Source organism: Amblyomma mixtum, chromosome 5 (assembly GCF_055824585.1).
Source record: "Amblyomma mixtum isolate Tamu chromosome 5, ASM5582458v1, whole genome shotgun sequence".
In the NCBI taxonomy this organism is placed as follows: Eukaryota; Metazoa; Arthropoda; class Arachnida; order Ixodida; family Ixodidae; genus Amblyomma; species Amblyomma mixtum.
Genome location: NC_143016.1, coordinates 3,643,835 through 3,663,137, shown reverse-complemented (window position 1 = coordinate 3,663,137; position 19,303 = coordinate 3,643,835). Strand labels below are relative to the sequence as shown.

The following is a 19,303-nucleotide window of genomic DNA, read 5'->3' as shown; positions in this document are numbered from 1 at the left end:
CATGGTCTCCGACGCAGGCGTAAAAGGAGTACTGGCGTCTGCGCTCCCCGTTTTCTTCTCACTGGCGCCGGTCGCATTGGTCACCGCTTTTGCCGCCCTCAAGGCATACTGCCTGCTGACCGCCGGCAGATGCAGGTGTACGCGGAGGATGGACGGAAAGACGGTCATCATCACCGGAGCCAATTCAGGTGGGAGAAAAGAGCCGACTTGAAAGACATCAACTAATGCGGCATCGTTCGCGCATTTGTTTCCTCGTATCTGTCTGATTGTATGCAAATTGACGTGTGGTTCTCAGTGTTTTCGCGCTATGCCAGTGTAACATCACTGTGGGGTCAAATTCTGCTTGACTATTTCTCCTTATTGGCACACAGCTGTTTTGAACGAAAAAACAGAGGCCTGAAATGTCTTTTTACCCACAGACCTCAATACGAGGTTGCATTATCTGTTTATTATCAAATGCTTTCATTCGCTTATCGTTTCACAGATAGCCATTCCAGCATTCGTACGAGTATTTACTGACTACGTTGTACAGGCTTCATCGAAGCAACAGAAAAGATTTATAGGGGAAATATATCGACTAGAAGCTATTGCTTAGGGCAGGCAGAAGTAATGTGGGGTCTCTTACGGTCACCACTCATTTGTCAAGCAATGCCTTGCCACCTTAAGTGAGCGGATCGTGGCTATGTTATCCGGTGTTCGCAAGAACACTCAAGAATCTACCTATATAGCGCAATGGCTTCATCACTTAATGAGTGACGAGCGGACGGTACGGGCTGCTCTAAGAATGTTACTTCCTTTCATGCGCCAAATTTTGGAAGTTTATTCGTATTAAGACCTTCATTCAAGGACGTAGCGATTACAAACAGCGTTTCTTTTTGTTAGGATGCTCATTAGGCCCTACTCTTAGATTGCTACTGGTGCAATAGTAAAGTAAAAATGTACCCTGCTCCGTTATTAACTTAGAGCTTCATTTATAGTACACTTTCAGCGTCTGTCACAGCGGTAACTGCTGATGTCAACGCGTCCGAAGATCTCGTCTCGCGGCGTCCGCTCTCGGCGCGCGGCAGGAGGGCGTGCTTGTGGCGTCGAAAACAAAACACAAATAATAAATAATTGCTGCATGGCGCATGGCCGCGCTTAGCATCACAAAAAATAAGGCAGATGCACACCATGCCACACCTCGTGGGGCGACCAGCGGAACACGGCAGTCCTCAATATACAAATATACAAAACCCCCCACAGAAGCACTGGTAGGCGGCTTTGTCCAGTTGAAACCTGGAACACCAACGACGCCTGGTGGACTGAACGAGAGCTGCTAGCCTGCGTAGGGGCCCTGGAATAGGGGCTCCACCAAATCACCAGAGAAGGTTTCTCATTCATTCATTCATTCATTCATTCATTCATTCATTCATTCATTCATTCATTCATTCATTCATTCATTCATTCATTCATTCATTCATTCATTCATTCATTCATTCACAGGACGTTTGCCACCTGTAACGCCAATTTCAGCGAAAGCTTCAGCAGCGCACAGTGCTCAATGTTCGCGCCAACGTAGCTTTATCTCGATGTCGGCGGCGTGCACATTTCAATAGGGGAGTCTGCAGGATCTTGTGGCGCAGTGCGTTTTCGGCCAAAGTACCGAACGCGTTCGTCCTCTGTTCCACCCCGACCACAATTAACACCACAGTTAGCGCCCCGACCCCAATTAACGCTCCTTCTTGGTTGAATTCATGGCCGCTGTTGTGCCTGGAGTTATTGCCGCGAAAGTTGCTTCAGCTGATCGCATTTTGAAGCCAGGCGCCTTTGCAACCAGCAGTGCAGTAGCGCAGTGCAACCCCATCTCACCGTCCTATAAATTCGAAAACACACCTAGACGGGCCACAGCGCGCTCAAACCGCCGCGGAGATGGCTGATGCACTTCGAAGAGACCATTGAGTCAGTATCACGTCCCTTAAATCAGCCTCCTGGGTTATCCTAATCCACTAGAAAGAAGATGCAAAGGACTTGAAAAATTGTAGGCCAGTGAACATACCATCCGTTGCTTGCAAGTACATGCCCAGGTTATCGCTAATATATAGTCAGAGCAACCTTAAGGTTCAGTTGACCAAGGATTTAGGCTAGTTTTCGGGTAGAGTACTCGACAATAACTCATATCCATACCATCTATCAGTGGGAAGATGGTGAGTTGATGGATGAACATATATGTGTACTGTACATAGCAGAACTTCTTGCTGGGCTAGTTGGTCCATTCTGACATTGGTGAAAACAGCGCGAAAGAAGAAGCCCGTAAAGAGGCCACGTAAAGAGGACATGTAGAATTCTACAATCTGAGCTGTGGAGGCAAGTGCGACTCTTTTATGACGGTTTGCGTGTCGCCTGCTACTGCCAACATCCTGATTGGGTCGCTGAGAAGTTTCGCGAATATAAACGACGTGCAGCTCAGGCTATAGAGTTCCGGTGGTGCCACATCTTGAACCACACACCTAAGGCTTCTAGCATGAAACAGAGAAGCGGATTCGTGAAGGTGCTGGGGCATGTTCAAATCACAGACGAAGTAAACAGGGTTCTTGTGAAAGGACCAAAGTTCAGCCTTGAGCCTACGGTTAGGGCACACGAGCACCTGTCACTGAATAGGTGTATTGCTGGAAAAGCGTCCCCGGAGAATCGTGAGCGCTGCTTGCTGGACGGAGTGGATGCTTTGTCAAGAACAGTATCGAGGAAATCCCCAAGCGACTGGTCTGGAATCAACACCGTCGTCACTTTTTTCAAGGATAGACATCTCCGGTTACTGCAATCAGACAAGGAAGGAGGGTTTGTCGTGGTGCCGCCCGGAATCTACGGAGAAAAGACCCGCTGTGCGGTGGAAAAGAACTTCATTCAGACGAGCCTCAAGCCGAGTAAAGTGAAATCGCGAGCTGTCGCCCTCTGCAAGAACTTGGAACTGGAGCAGTTGGCAAATTCTATAAGTAAGTGCAAAGAAAAGACTCTTAGCATGTTTTTTACTGCAAAGACTCACAAAGAGGAGGTTCCGTTCCGGTGTATTGTTAGTGAGTGCTACACTTACCAAAGGCTTATTAGCCAATACCTGTTAAGGCATTTAAACTCGCTTGTCGTTGATGATCCCTTCTGTACGAAGAACTCGACGGAAATTATTGCTTTCTTTCAATCCTGCAAAGGCATTGGAAGTGTGTTTTCGGTAGATGCCAAGGACCTTTTCTATTCCATTCCACACAAAGAGTTGTTCTCAGCTGTTCAGTCTCGCATTGAAAAGAAAGGTGTGTTGTTTCAAAATTCAGCGGGTATTTCAATGGAGAGTTTTCTTTCTTTGTTGGAATTCTACCTTAGTGCTACTGTGGTCGAGTTTGACAATCAGGTCTACATACAGAAGAAAGGAATTTGTATAGGGTCCTGCGTAGCGCCAGTGTTGAGTCAGCGCTCTTTCCTGTCACTTCCTCGTTTCGCCTTCGGGCTTCTTCTTTCGCGCTGTTTTCACCAATGTCAGTGTACTGTACAGTAAGCCGGATAAGAGAGGACACTCCCATACGCCCCTGTGTACGACTTTAGCTCTCAGCGCACCTAGCGGAGGCAAGGAAGCGCACCAGCCTTACAGACGGCCGCCCCGTGCCGGCAAATCTCGGGGGCCACAATTTCAAAAACCATGCCCGCAGCCATTCTTTTTTTTTAATTGAATTTTTTTTTTTGAATTGAACCCAAACTTTATTTCAAAGATATGCACATTCTTTAGAATGAGCCACAGGCCAAAAGCTAAAGAAAATAGCTTGAAAATGCCTGTGGCTCATCTAAGAGCCATTACAACATAATAAATAAGATAAACACATTCATACAACGGTGGCAGGTCGCATACGAGCACACTATAGAAAGAATTAATATTTACAATTGAACGGATTGCTACACAGAAATGTAGTTTGAAACTGTAGTTTGTATCTACAACGCCATCTGGCGCTGCACAGCTTAGCTTCTCTGGCCCTTTCATTAGACTATGGCACCTCTTCCTTCCTTTCTTCTCCCAGTCCCTCCTTTATCCCTTCCCTTACGGGGCGTTCAGGTGTCCATCGAGATATGTGAGACAGTTACTGCGCCATTTCTAGCTGCCCTCTCAAAAACCAAATTTACCAAAATTTTTACCCTTTCATTACAGAACTGCGCAACTGCGCCACCACCGAAGCACAGCACTCCGCATTCTAAACCGCGCTGGGTTTGGGTATCGGCATCTTCATCAACCTCCACTGTTGCGGCGCGATCATATCAGCTTCGCTGGCCACTGCATTGTAGCAGTTCTCCATTGCCGCTGCCGAACACCTCGCGTGCTTGCTTTCGCATTCGCAGCACGTAAGCAGCTTTAAGTGCCCTCCGTAACTTTTCGACGGCAGGGGCGAGTTTACGGCGCCCCTTCGTTCGCTATAACAGATTGGTGCGGTTACGCTTGTTCGTTATATCTCAAAATGCATTCCCATTGTCCTTACAGATATTTTGACGGTATCACCTCTCTCGTTCGTAATAAGCGAGCGTTCGTTAAACCTGTGGCCTTTATATGTGGCTTGGACTATATACGTAGATGGGCCGAGGCCGAGGCGCACGAGCCATTCCTGAGTCTCATATTGATCGAGGTACCAGTGCATAGAAAATTTGAGAAGGGTTGCCGCCGTACGCGGTCGCCGTCACCTGTGCCGAGCAGGTCACGCGCTCCAAATGATTCGAGTTGCACAGCTGCAATTGCTTCGAATTTACCTGACTTTCTGCGCGTATGTGGGTGCCTGTCGCGATGCAGGAGCCGACGTCTATCCATTGCTCTAGGTTTTTTCCGCACTGCGGCATACCAGAATCAGCCAACGGGCGGAGAAAGCGAGCTTTTCGTAAGACTGCTCAGCGTCCTTGGATGGACACGAGGGCCCCGTTTTCAGAGGAGCCATTCTGCGAACCCCGGCTTCCTTTCACTCTCTCTTCTTGCTGCGATCTAATGCTGAGTCCAATAAAGCTAGCCCGAGGTGGTAATGCTGGCCTTCGAACGCAGGCGTGGGCAAGGGGACTGCCCGGGAACTGTGCAAGCGCGGTGCACGCGTCATCCTGGCCTGCCGGGACATTGACAAGGCACGGCTGGCGGCTAGCGACATCGCCAGGGATACCGGCGTGCAGCCCGTGTGCATGCAGCTCGACTTGTGCTCTTTCAAGTCTGTCAAGAACTTCGCGCAACAGGTACTGGAGCAGGAGGAACGCCTCGACGTGCTCATCAACAACGCGGGAATAATTGGTGAGGCCATCTTTGTTATCCTTATGCCATGCCGTCTCGTTGACATGGAATAATTTCCCTATAATACTCTGCCTCTATATCCTCAAATAGGCATTGCAGAAGAGGAATAGAGGGTGCACGATAGGAAAGAAGGGCGTATGCATAGCAGAAGAGGTGTTAGAGGCGTAGGAGTTACAGCAGAAATAGCCGACGTTGGGAGTGCAAAATTTGCACGTGCAAGCGATCCACCTCGACCACGGGCTAGCGTTGTGCCTTGCAAAGCGCCGGGATATTTTGCCGATCAGTACAACGGCACACTGGGCAGCGGTATACCTAGCTTCGGGCGGGAGCCGTGAAAGGCATATTTTGCCGCTAATTCTGGAGAACTGTGCGTAAGTGTGACATCGTACAAAATGACGAAAAAGGAGCTTACAAGGGTAGACGTGCAGGCTAGTTGGTGAACCATGATTATTTAAAACAGCGCGAAAGACAGGGACACAGATAGAAAAGACACACACAGCGCTGACTTAGAACTAAATTTATTCATGAAAAATACATGTATATATACATACGGCAAGATGCGCGAAGGCGGCAAACTGGTAAAATGCGCAAAAAAAGCGCATTTTACCAGTTTGCCGAGTGCATTGAGTAGTGCATTGATCAACTTGGAGTGGTGGCTTTCCAGAATTCTGCAGGAATATCGGTTGGTGCTTTTTTAGAACTTTTAACTTTTTATCTAAATTCAACTTTCGCGAAGTGAGAAGACCACTTTTATCTCCAAAAAGAAGGAATTCGCATTGGTTCCTGCATTGCTCCCATTCTTTGCGATTTGCTTTTAGCCAAATATGACCGACTACTGCGCGACAGTCTCGAAGGAACCAATGTTTTTAAAGTGTTTAGATTTATAGATGACTTTTTAGTGATTTTTAACATCAGCTCTGGATTTTACGAGCATGATGTTTTTAATGCACTCACCATTTTTCGTGAGGGTCTTAAACCACTAACTCTGACGCACGAACTTCCGGAAGATGTAACAATTCGCTTTATAGATCTAAAGATTGTATTTAGTGCCAACCACGTTTGTTGGGCATATGAACCCCGATCTAACAAGCCACTACTTCAATTTCAATCAGCCCATTCCAAACTGGTTAAGAGAGCTATTGTTAATTCATGTTTCAAGAACGCTGTGAAGAAGTCTTGTGAGCACTTACAAGACTACAGTTTCGCTCGGCAGTCGTTCAGGCTAACGTCAGCAGGCTATACCCGAAGCATTTACAGATATCTGTTGCAGAGGCCTTTGCTCAAGCACGAACAAAAAGGCGAACATAGCCCCGAGACAGTGTCATCAAGGAAGCAGAAAAAGACTGCAGTAATTCCCTATATGCCTACATTCTCGCACAACCTAAAGAAGCTAGCGCAGCGTTCAGACGTTCGCGTAGCCTTTTCCGCCCCGTGTAAGGTCTCCATCCTTAGTCGCATGAGTAGTCCCGCGACAAAGCCAATGGTTGCGTGCAAGAAAAATCATCAAAACAGGTATGTAGATTGCACTGAAGGGATAGTTTATGAACTTCCGCTATCTTGTGGAAAAATATACGTCGGACAAACTGGGCGTTGCCTCAACGACAGATTAAGGAAACATAAAAATGATTTGGCTACCTCCCAAGACCGCAACCTGCCGCTTAACTGCTCTGAATGCACAAAAGAAAATCAGGAATTGTGTAAACCGATGTTTCATAAGTGCCGAACTTTCAGAAGAAGCATGGACCGAACCACGAGGGAAATAATTGAGGCCCAAAGGATATCAGCTCTGGGTGACCTTTGCGTCAGCACCCCCTCTCTGGCGCTATCTGAAAAAGAACGGGCGTATTTGGCAAAGCGCGCGACACGTTATTAGTTTTTTTCAACTTTTTTTTTGCGCATTTTACCAGTTTGCCGCCTTCGCGCATCTTGCAGTATGTATATATACGTGTATTTTTCATGAATAAATTTAGTTGTAAGTCAGCGCTGTGTGTGTCTTTTCTATCTGTGTCCCTGTCTTTTGCGCTGTTTTAAAGAAAAAGGAGCGTTTCGTGACGCGTGACCTAATTGATTTAGGGTAATTGCGCTCGCAGTGTTGCTGCTGAAACATTTTTTTAGGGGTTCAAAGGACCACTTTGCGCGTCCTTCGAGTTCCACTGCGGCTCTAACAGTCTACAGTTAGTCCAACGTCGTCCTGCTCACTTCTTGAGTTCCCTCGGGTTTTTTACCTTGTCTTGCTGCTTGAACATTTATTGTGTGTTCCCTTGCAATGCAGAGATAAAGGGTATAAAGTTAGCCCATTACGCTACCAGTAACCCGTTCTTTACCCGCAGTGCACCCTTTTGTGATGGTGCTCTAGTGGCCGGCAAGTTCCCGCTCTTTGCTGGCGCACGGCAGAGCACGCGACCGCTCTGCATACTGACCGGCCGCTTTCATAGTGGTTCGCATTCTGCTGGCTTACGTTCGCTCACGTCGTTTTTTCCTCAACAGCAACCGCGGAGAAGACATATACGGAGGACGGCTTCGAATCGACTCTGCAGACCAACCATTTGGGCCACTTCCTGCTATCCAACATGCTTCTTGGTAAGCCATGCGTGAACAGTCCGGAGAGGCCTATAAATTTTTTCATTGCTCGTGTAATAAGAAAGCGAACCACTGAAAATATTCATACGCCGTGCATTGGTTTGCGCTTGCTCTTGTTTTAGCTCGCAACTACATCTACTAGTGACTTCAGTAATGTTCTCTCTTGTCTAAGTTACCGTTCCAAATACTTTCGCACAAATTGAGCACAAATGGGCACATAACTAACATTAATGCGTTCATGCGTTTGAAAGAGAAGCATTAGGCAAAATATGGAGACCCAAGTTAAGACTATGATTAATCAGGCTCTTCCCACAACCGAGCGTCGCACTCTAGTGGAACTCCTTCTGAAGCACGTGTTCGTGTTCGACTTTGCCAAAGACGATTCTACACCACCGCCTACCAGTCGTATTCATCACACGATCAACACCGGCTCCGCACCTCCTATACGCCAGAAACCCTATCGAGTCTCATCCACTGAACGTAAGTTAATAGATGACCAAGTTCAAGAGATGCTAAAGCGAGGCATAATTCGAGAGTCTTCCAGTCCTTGGGCAGCTCCAGTTATCCTTGTTAAGAAAAAAGATGGCACATGGAGGTTCTGTGTTGACTACCGTCGCTTAAATACGGCCACGAAGAAGGACGTCTACCCGCTTCCACGTATAGATGACGCAATTGATTGTCTGCACTCCGCTTCGTACTTTTCTTCTATTGATTTGAGATCCGGCTACTGGCAAATCCCCATGCACGCTGCAGATAGGGAAAAAACGGCATTCATAACACCAGACGGACTTTACGAGTTTAACGTCATGCCTTTCGGATTATGTAATGCACCTGCCACATTCGAGCGGTTCATGGATACAATCCTGCGTGGCCTCAAGTGGCAAATTTGTTTATGTTATTTGGACGACGTTGTAATTTTTGGCAAAACGTTTAGTGAGCACAACAGCCGCCTGGATATTGTGCTTGATTGCATGGAACGAGCTGGCCTTATCCTCAATTCCAAGAAATGTCATTTTGGGAACCGTGAAACAATTGTTCTTGGTCATTTAGTTGATAAAGAAGGTGTTCGACCAGATCCAAAGAAAATTGAAGCTGTCAAAAGTTTTACGGTGCCTCAATCAGTGAAAGAGCTGCAGAGTTTTTTAGGGCTCTGCTCGTACTTTCGACGCTTTATAGCTAGGCTTGCGGACATCGCTTACCCACTCACGTGTTTGCTGCATAAAGATGCACCGTTCCATTGGACCAGCGAATGTGACGCAGCTTTCCGACATCTGAAATTTCTTTTGACCTCGGGCCCCATCCTACGCCACTTCTGCCCATCTGCACCAATTGAAGTGCACACTGATGCAAGTGGTATCGGTATCGGCGCTGTACTTATACAACGCCATGGTCACGATCAGCACGTGGTAGCGTATGCCAGCCGTTCATTGAGTAAGAGCGAAAGAAATTACACGGTTACTGAGCAAGAATGTCTCGCCGTTGTTTTCGCTGTCCAGCGCTTCCGCTCCTATCTGTACGGGAATGCTTTCACCGTCGTGACCGACCACCACTCGCTTTGCTGGCTAGTGAGTCTTCGTGACCCCTGTGGCCGGCTTGCTCGATGGGCTTTGCGCCTACAAGAATTTAATTTCACTGTGGTGCATAAAAGCGGCCGTAAACACTCAGATGCCGATTGTCTTTCCCGCTGCCGCTTCAAACGACTGATGACGACGCAGACAACTTTGATGAATACTTGGCGTCACTTTCACAAGCCTTCCCCGATCTTGAAGTTTTCCGAACTGAGCAACGCAAAGACCAAACATTAACCTCTTTGTTTGATGCCGCTCAAGATTCTGTAAAGAATACTTTTTGCATTCGCGACGGTTTGCTTTATAAGAAGAATTTCGCTTCTGGAGGAGCACGCATGCTTCTTGTCGTACCCGAAAACCTACGCATCACAGTTCTTGAAATGATGCACGACGACGCCACGTCTGGGCACTTGGGAGTGACACGCACACTCCACCGCACACAACAACGATTTTACTGGCCTAACATGCGTTCAACCATCCAGCACTATGTAGCCAGCTGTGTGCAATGCCAGCGCTTTAAGCTGCCGACTTCAAGTCCACCGGGCAAACTGCGGCCAATCACACCTCCAACAGCCCCGTTTGAGCAAGTTGGCATTGACCTCCTTGGACCTTTCCCACGGTCCTCGAAAGGAAATCGATGGATTCTTGTGTGCGTAGACCACTTAACCCGTTATTGTGAGACAGCCGCGATACCAGCTGCTACTGCGTCTGAAGTATCTAACTTCTTACTTCGATTCGTCATTCTTCGGCACGGCCCTCCTGCAGTTCTCATTAGCGACCGTGGACGCCAATTTACAGCGGACGTTGTTGAAGAACTTCTCCGCCTCAGCAGCTGCAGTTTTCGCCACTCCACGCCATATCATCCCCAAACGAACGGGGTGGTAGAACGCACTAATCGGACGCTCACCACCATGCTCGCTATGTACGTCGCTGCAGATCATAAGGACTGGGATGGCGTCCTCCCGTTCATTACTCATGCATACAACACAGCGCAACATGAGACAACAGGCTACAGCCCCTTTTACCTGCTCTATGCTCGCTCACCTCGCTGCGGCCTTGACACCATTCTACCATTTTTCATCCACGACGAACCTTCTCTTGCGACCACACTCTGCAGAGCTGAAGAAGCTCGCCAGCTTGCCCGCGTTCGAATTTTATCTTCTCAAGAGCGTTCCAAGAACCGCTACGACGTCCAACACCAAGAAGTTTCTTATGTTCCTGGTGACATTGTGTGGTTGTGGACCCCTCTACGCAAGCGTGGTCTGTGTCAGAAACTGCTGTCCCACTACACTGGACCGTTTGTTGTGTTGGAGTGCATAAGTGACGTTAATTACGTTATATCACGACTAACTGCTAGTGGTCGACGGTCACGCCAGTCTCAGGTGGTGCATGTAGCCCGTCTCAAGCGATTCCATCCCAGACGGTCTACGTAACTCGCCCGACGGGCTCCGTCTGCGAGGAGGGAAATGTCACGTGCTTCCACAGAATCTCGACGGAAGAAGCAGAAGATGAAGGACTGACCGGCAAGGAGAAAGGAAGAGAAAGAACTGTAGGACGCTGGTAGGCTTCCTGCTTCCATCCTGCTCCGACCGATCCCCTCTGTGAATAAACCCCCAGTGCGTGCTAAGCACGTAACAATATCCTATTTGGGGGTGGGAGTTCTTTCCCCCGCAAATTTCCGGCTCTTACCCGAAAAAAAAAGAGGTGAAAAAAATTCTTGAGACAGTCCATGTCCGTCAAGATGAAATAAGCCTTGGCTGCCGTATATTCCAGGGTCGGTTCATTCGTGCAAGGTGCAACTTCTGTAGCAGCAAGTTTAGTCGGCGTCTTTAAGTGCGAAGCGCGAGACGACACGGTGGGCAAACGATGACAGATCACACCTTGGTTGCATTTCATTCGCCCCAGATGCTTTGAAAAAAGGCGTCACAAGGACTGCTTCGCAGAAAGTTGTGCAGCTCTCTTATCGCTTGTGGGAACCGGGAGATGGCCAGTGCTAAGACAACAGGCTCATGGAACTTGCGTGCAGGGCAGCCCGAATTTTTATTTATTAATTTATTTACAGAATACTGCAGGCGGGCCCTGGCAGGAGAGTCAAGAGTATAAAGTAGTACACAGAGAATACAATAATGAACGTGTAAAGGGTAACAATTATGCACTAACATCGCAAAATAGTTAGCAATTAGCCTGCAGTTTTATCATTGGCCTTTACTACCAGCCAATCACACCATGCACAGGCACTGAATGGAGCGATAAAAACTCGAATGGTTGAATACACACTGCAATCTGCCTAGCCGAAGTAATAGTTCAAACCAAATACGGAATGCAGTGGTCAGGTTGTCCGTCTTCAGTCCAATAAGTCTTTCGTTGTGGGCACAGAAACTCTTAGCATCCAGAAAAATGACCGCTTAAATTTTGCCGTTTTGCTCTTTTTTTTTTCTACTTTTTACCGAATCCAAGATCTGCTCAAGACGAGCGCACCGAGTCGCATCGTAGTCGTGGGCTCCTGTATGATCTGGTGGGCCAAGATGGACAGAAACAACATCGACTTTTCTCAGTCCTACGACAGGATGCACGTTTACAACACAACGAAACTGTACAACATGCTCTTCGTCGTCGCACTGGCCAGGAGGCTGAATGGAACAGGCAAGTGATGGTTCATTGCCAGTTTGCTAGGGTGTTCCCCACATTGTGTTGGAAAAATAAAATGTTGTCATTGGATGATTGTGACGAGTGGGCCCGGTGCTGATGGAACACGTCTGTTCGAATGGTAACGTTGATGTGTTGACAGAAGACCGCCACTCAGCACAGACGCTTCGTTACCCATGTTTTCATCGAAAGCCACGCTGGCAGTTACGACGCGGGATATGCTCGTAACCTGCGCCTCTATTGAGACGTCTTTTCCAGAGGTGGCAGAAGAGGCCGCGATAGCGCTTGCACTCGCGCAGCCCAAAGTGGGAAGAATTGTCACCGACTCGCAAAAGGCGTATAACAGTTACAGAAAGGGGTGGGTGTCTCTTGCGGCACTAGGAATTCTCAAAAGTAAACGCGACTTTCCTGAAAGGAAAGTTGAGTTGATATGAACACCGGCTCACTCTGGGCTGGAGGGAAACGAGCTTGCCCACCAGTTCGCCCGAGAGATTGAACACCGGGTAGAGGAAGGTGAGCCACAGTCTATTATTAGTTATAAGGAAATTACGAACTATTACAAGACGGAGAGGCGACGTTACCCCGATCCTCACAAATCGCTTACCAGAGAGCAGCAAGCGATCTACAGGCAGATACAGGCAGGATCCTTCCCGCACCCTTACCTTCAACACAAGAGGTACCCGGAAAGGTAGCAGAAGGAATGTGATTTCTGCAAGACTGAGTTAGGCACGCTCCAACATGTCATTGGAGTATGCAACTTCATCAAGGAAATCCCCCCACCTCTTACCTGCCCCACTACCCCACCCCATCCCTCATCCTCCCTTACCGAGCGATGGGAGACCTTGCTAACCAGCCCCGCCGTGGAAGACCAGCTCATCCTGATCTCCAGGGGCCAGGCGGCCAGGGATGCATATGGGTCCTGTGAAGAGGGAACCACTCCCATCGACGGCGTCTAAGCAGACGTCGTATTTAGCTCGAGCAAATAAAGTTGTTTCTCTCTCTCTCAGATAGAATGGCGAGCGCAGTGAGAGAAAGTATTGCATTACAGTGCTGACACTCCAGAAAATGCAGACATACTAAACCAGTGAAGAAGATTCACGTCTTCGTTGTTCGCGCTTGCATCCAGCTATGCGTTTAGAGGGTCATGGTACACTATAGCATCTTCATGTTGATGCTTCAGACAAAATAGAACAGGGGTCTAGGCACGAGTTATCTAATGTAGCTGCAAAAGTAATTGTCGACCAACCGACCAAACGAAAAATCGCTGCCTCGATCGAAGGTAATTCTTCTATAGGACGACTGAACGGCACAACTGTTCTTCGGAGCGTATTTTATATACCGACCGCTAGGCTCCTTTCAGCGGTCATTTAATGGGCGAGGAATAAAGAGATAGGAACTATGTGGTCACCGGCTGCTGTGGTGGCCTCTTGCATGGTTTCCTCCTCGACTCATTTCACTCTGGCGTTCCCGGAATGCGGCGAGATTGCAGCGTCTTGTACAGAAAAAAAGACCGGTTTCGTCCTTAATTAAAGAAGCGAACAAAATGAACTTCTTGCTACACAGCAGTTATTGAGAGGACACAGCATTGGTGCCGTGAGCCCAAGCCGTAACAATGCAAACATTTTGCTGAATGTGCCTGTGCTTGCCCTTTCAGCAGTCACAGTCAACTGCTGCCACCCGGGAGTAGTGCGGACAAACCTGGACAGTCGAAGCAACGATCTTCATTCGTGGATGGGCACTCTCATTCAGAAATGTTTCGGAAAGGTAGGTGACGTCTAAATGCTTCTCATGCCAACTTTTCATTTCTTTCTGCAGAATCTATGCGCGGATTAATCACAACGCGTCAGTCAGTACACTGAAACTTTTTAAAATGCAGAAATGCACCGTAGGCCCGCACCCTGAAATTTTATAGTCCACTAAAAAGCGTCCGTATTTCATCCGAGATCGTCGAGATAGCTGAGAGCACACGCTCTCAGTGATAACAGAATTGGTCATCAATTATGTACTTACGGTATGGCGTGATATGGTATGGTATGATTATGGTATGGTATGGCGTGATATGGCATGACATGACATGGCATGATATTAACTCATTGTGAAGTTTCTTGGTGGCTCTGCCGTGGCTGCCAGTGCAGGAACTGCGTGTTGCAAACGCTTGCTTTCTCGGTCTTCCCGCAGTCTCCTGAGCAGGGCGCCCAGACCAGCGTGTACCTTGCCGTTTCCTACGAGGCGGGGTCCGTGAGCGGGAAGTACTTCGCTGACTGCCGGCAAGCCCGGACCCCCCCCTTGGCCACCGACCCTGAAGCCGCCGAGTTCCTGTGGGAGGCTTCCAAGGCCATGACCGGAATGCAGTGAGGGCACCACCGCCCTTCGCTGTACACGCTGCGACGTGGCGTTAGACAAAACGAGCGAGAGAACTGCCCGGCCGTTTGGCGACCACTACCGCCGCAGCAGAGCCGAGGCCGTGCGCACGTGCTTGCGCGGATTGCTCCCCTCTCCGTGCCTGCCTCGTCGATATCGAGCGTGCGGTGCATGTCTCAGGGAAGACCGACGCTTCTCATACCTTCGTCAGGGGTCACGTGCATGCATTGCTGGCAATGTCGCGCGCTGTTTCAAAGTTGCTACTCCACTTGCCGACTTCCTAGGTACTATGTGTTTAATAGTGTAAGAGCCAGCTTTAGGTTTTAAAGTCATTAGCACATTGGCTCAGAAGGACCAAATGTTGATGCAGGACTGAAGAGTGCGGCGCGCAACTTAGCGAGCACTGAAATACCCTGATACCGGGACCCTTTTGTAAACGAACTGTATGCCGTGATTTTTTTTTTGACCCAGTGCCCAAGTAGCAGTGAACCTCACTATGATGTCAGACAGTAGGGTTTTAGTTGGGATGATGATCTCAAGAAAACAGCCGGAGACGTGAACTGCTGTCGACCGGGAAGCTTCCTTAAGGGTTCCGTTCAGCGCAAAAAGCGGCGTCTCGTCGACGACGTGCAGCGAAACACACATCACACGTGGGCCTGTGGCATGAAAGGAATTAAACAAAAATCATGATGTGTATTGCAAATTAAAGATATACAGGTAACCAAAATTAAATAAAGTCACTGTGTTCCACTTGAACAAAAGGAATTTTAGCCATGATGCGAACCTGCGACTCTTGGGTTTCGAGTCAGATACGGTACCCACAGACCACGCATGAACGGCTTTGAGGAAAGCTGGTTTATATGTATGTTGTGTGGCACGTTTTCAACGTAAAGTAGTGATTTAGAACAGTGTGGTGATTATTATGTGAGCAATTAGAGAGATTAGAATTACGGAAGTAGTAATTTAGCGGGCAGAGAAGTGCATGTTGGCGTTTCATATTTTCTTTACTTGCCGCGGCATAGCGGCGCCGGAATGCGGGAGCCACCGGAAAACTTTCGCGACTTGTTGTACGCCACTGCCCCAAGAGATGGCGTGCGAGTAATATAAAGTCTCAGAGTGCGGAATCTGCGCCCAAAAGAAGTATGTCCATGTCTGCGACGTAATGTGCAAAGAGAGCCGTAGGCCACTGGAGGGACCCATTAACGCTCTCGCTTCATGCCCTTAATTTTTTTTTTTCTGTCTGCCTTTGGTTTACTAATTTCTTGTGGCGCCTGAAATGAAATAGGGATGTTCAGTTTTATGGACGTTACTTGCCATGTCTCTACACCATGTTGCCTAGATTCCGTTCTACCTTCTCTAAAGAGACTGTCGTTTGGCCCAAGAGAAGAACCCTCCACCCTTTATCGAATGGCGCTATGCAGTGTAGCCAATGGCAGTGTAGTGTGAAGCCAAATAGATCATGACATGAAGCGATGTTTTCAGGCTATTTTTCTCAATTCATGTAATACGATTTCAGTCAACAAAAATAAGTATGACTGGACGATCATCCTGAGTAAGCAACCTTGAGCTAAAGCCGGTGGCCTATAAAAAAAACGTCGCGTGCGCAGTGGCGCGCGATTCAGTTCCTTGCTCATTTACAGACATATCATTGAGCTCCTATGACACGCGTGACTACTGGAGTGTTGCCAGCTTGTTTTCTAGTCGTGTTCCCAGATTAATGCGCACAAGCCATTCTACTACTCTTTTGTTCACGTTGAATATCTGTATGTACTACTTCAACATTAATCTTTTCAGACGACACTTTTTGTTTCGATCGAAAGAAATATTTTTAGTGTAAATAGTATATTCAATTCTTAAGAAAGTTTGTTAGCTTACCAGCGCACAATACCGGCTATTATTTCTTCTTTACAGGAATATGCCAAACTTCTTACAGATTCTCATAATTGATGGAAATAACATCCAGAATGGAGCGACTTATCAAAGAAAGATCCGAACTATCGTGTAAATAATTTCGCTTTCTAAGGTCACATTATGCTTGAAATTACAAAAAAAGAAATGATGCTACTACTGGTGGCAAAATATGTCTGGACAAAAATGGCCCGCGACGTATTATTTACTGCATTCGCTACATGGCACTAAAAACCGCCTTATTTTTGATATGAAGTAGCAAAGCTCACCTGAAACAAAGAAATCACGCCTAGGGGCACCACGCTCAGAAAAAGCTACGCGTTCGCTTTTATACAGTTGTGTATGTACATACGTGTCAAAGGTTTAAGGATTTGTTGCGCAAAATGGCACGTGACCCTTGGCCATGAAAGGCTTTCTTTTGTAGCTTCAAACATTACTCAAGTCAAATTGTATTTTCGCGTTGCCTTTAGTCACTTAAATGCCGAACATTTTGCACGTGATGCTTATCAGCCAACTTTTTTTTTATGATATTCTCATATCTTTTGATGTATTTCTGTTATGTTCACTAAGTATATAAATTTTCTTCTTAGTTGCAGTTTTTTAATTTACTTTCTATATGTCTACCAACGAGAAGCGAATTTACCGTAGTGCACGCGTTTGCACTTTCTGATATTTAACATTTTCTTGTAAACTGCCATTCTTTTTTTTACTATTTATTTAAATCATTGAAAAGCGCATTTATGTTAATAAACGTGATTGTACTTTCTTGAATTTCAATTTTTTGTGAATTATAATTCCTCATTTACTGTCTATATTCATCATTCAGAACTGCATTTATGTTAGTGAACAAGTTCGTACTCTCTCGGATTTTTCAATTTAAATATATGGGGAAAAACAGCTGTTGCAGCACCTTCGCGCAATAGCTTTTTCCATTAGGCAGCAAGGATTTTTTTTCTGCCACGACGTATTCGTAATTCACAGCATTGAAAGTTTAAAGTTCTTTATGCAACAGAAAAGTCTTTTTGTACTCCTCAGAGTTTTATAATATTCTTTTCATGTCATAATCATGAATTTATAAGTATTCACCTTAAAATTTATCAAAGTTAGTATCACACAAAAAAATTTCTCATGACTGGAAATATTTCTATCTGAAATGAGCAACATAAAATTGTACGCCTTTCATTCAGCTTCTTTTTGGTGTGCTGCACGTTCACGTAACAACGCACAAATTTCAAGCAAAAATAATGAAATGAACGAACAAGAAACACACTTTTTGTTTCCATGGTAATGAAAGCCTTCAAAATGCCCGCTCCCAGGAGGTGCACGTTGCTTCGCTGGTATGAGACTGCAATTTTTGCCTGGTTGCCAGTTCTCCTGCTTCGAGTGAATATTTCTTCGTCTGCACTTTCAGCAGGCAGTATCGTTATGTTCGATGATGGTCGGTGCAAAAAAAACAATCTTTTCATTCACGACTGATCCTTGAGATGGCAGAGCCGTGGAGATGTCCAATCCAATGATGAAAAGCTAAAGACATCAAAAAGCAATGCACCTTGAATAAAGTCAAATTATCGCGGCCTTAGTTTTCTAAATTTCACGTCAAAAAAGCTTGTAGTGGAACGTAAGAGAGCGAGAGGTTTAGAATGCTGGGCAGTGAAAACTACGAATGACCTGGCAACTTTACGGAGCAGCACAGCAGTACGCTTTTTCTGGAAAACGGCAGCCTGGCCCGATAGCATGACCTCATAAAAGAGGTCACGGAAGAGAAATAGAAAACAATGCGAAAAACACGTGACTAGAAAAAAAAAACCGGACGACTCAGCGCACTCCTCCTTGCCCCATTTTTTTCGGTGTTTCCTATTTCGTAAAGATGTAGAAGTTTGCACAAGTCTCTGATTTAACTCTTCTGAAGAGAGGGCCTGTGTTCAGTCGGGGGAAAAAAGAGAGAAACGGGACCTGAGCTATACTGGCCTGTATTATGCAGTGCAGGTCATTAACTTCAGGGAGGCGGAGTGAACTGCCTCACGTAAACCATGCTGTCTTCAGAAAACGTCGGTTCATTTAAAGGCTATCCACAAGTGACCGAAATTTGCCTTCCGCGCTAAGGCCCGTTGCCGTGGTCAGATACCCATTTTAGAGCATTCCAACCCCCACAAGCCGAGCATCAGGCCAGGGGAAAGCTTGTGTCCATTGTATCATTGGTTGGGACCCTGTGGCACTGGCGATCAAACCCATCCCATCACATCCCATCTTATCCCATCCCATCCCATCCCATCCAATCATATCCCATCCCATCTCATCTTATCCCATCACATCCCATCTTATCCCATCCCATCCCATGTCATCGTATCCCCTCTTATCCCATTACATCCCATCTTATCCCATCCCATCCCATGCCATCGTATCCCCTCTTATCCCATTACATCCCATCTTATCCCATCCCATCCCATCTCATCTTATCCCATCTTATCCCATCACATCCAATCTTATCCCATCCCATCCCATCACATCCAATCTTACCCCATCCCATCCCATATCATCTTATCCCATCTTATCCCATCCCATCCCATCCAATCATATCCCATCCGAACGGCCCCAGGGAAAGCCGTTCGCTATTCTTCATCGTCTTCTTGCGTGCGCGCGTGTGCACGAATCACGCCACATTAGCATCCCCCTTTATCAGATATACATGGCGTCGCAAGAAGGAGGACATGTTATCGCTGTTGTCCAGATGACATCGGAAGAACAGGAAGAAAGCCTTGACGGAATAAATGGGTTTCTATAAGAACTGCCGTAAGAAGCGGAAGAACTGATGAAAAGCATACTATGCGTCCCCCATCGCAAACTCAGTCGGTGGCAATGCATTTACGCATCTGTAGCAATCAGTTTCAAATCTACATCTGAAAATATTCAACGCACTTCTAGCACATTTGTAACAACATGTGGGAAACTGCGGGGCGTACTACATGAC

The 19,303-nt window shown here is 46.9% G+C and overlaps 1 protein-coding gene across 1 annotated transcript; it reads left to right on the top strand.

The window, feature by feature from the left end:
- Position 1: 1 nt before the first annotated feature.
- On the top strand, positions 2–17,112 carry LOC149341154 (retinol dehydrogenase 14-like). The gene is made up of 6 exons (XM_089543054.1): positions 2–188; positions 5,036–5,272; positions 7,760–7,852; positions 11,878–12,063; positions 13,721–13,830; positions 14,245–17,112. The coding sequence occupies exons 1-6, from the start codon at positions 2–4 to the stop codon at positions 14,419–14,421; spliced, it is 990 nt and encodes a 329-aa protein (XP_089399180.1). The 3' UTR covers positions 14,422–17,112.
- The last annotated feature ends 2,191 nt before the right edge of the window (positions 17,113–19,303 follow it).

What these genes read in the sequence shown, in the direction of transcription:
- LOC149341154 (XM_089543054.1), top strand. Translation starts at nt 2, where the DNA reads ATGGTCTCCGACGCAGGCGTAAAAGGAGTACTGGCGTCTGCGCTCCCC. An exon ending in CAACAACGCGGGAATAATTG is followed by an intron (nt 5,273 to 7,759) that starts GTGAGGCCATCT and finishes TTTCCTCAACAG; the next exon opens with CAACCGCGGAGAAGACATAT. An exon ending in CAGGAGGCTGAATGGAACAG is followed by an intron (nt 12,064 to 13,720) that starts GCAAGTGATGGT and finishes TTGCCCTTTCAG; the next exon opens with CAGTCACAGTCAACTGCTGC.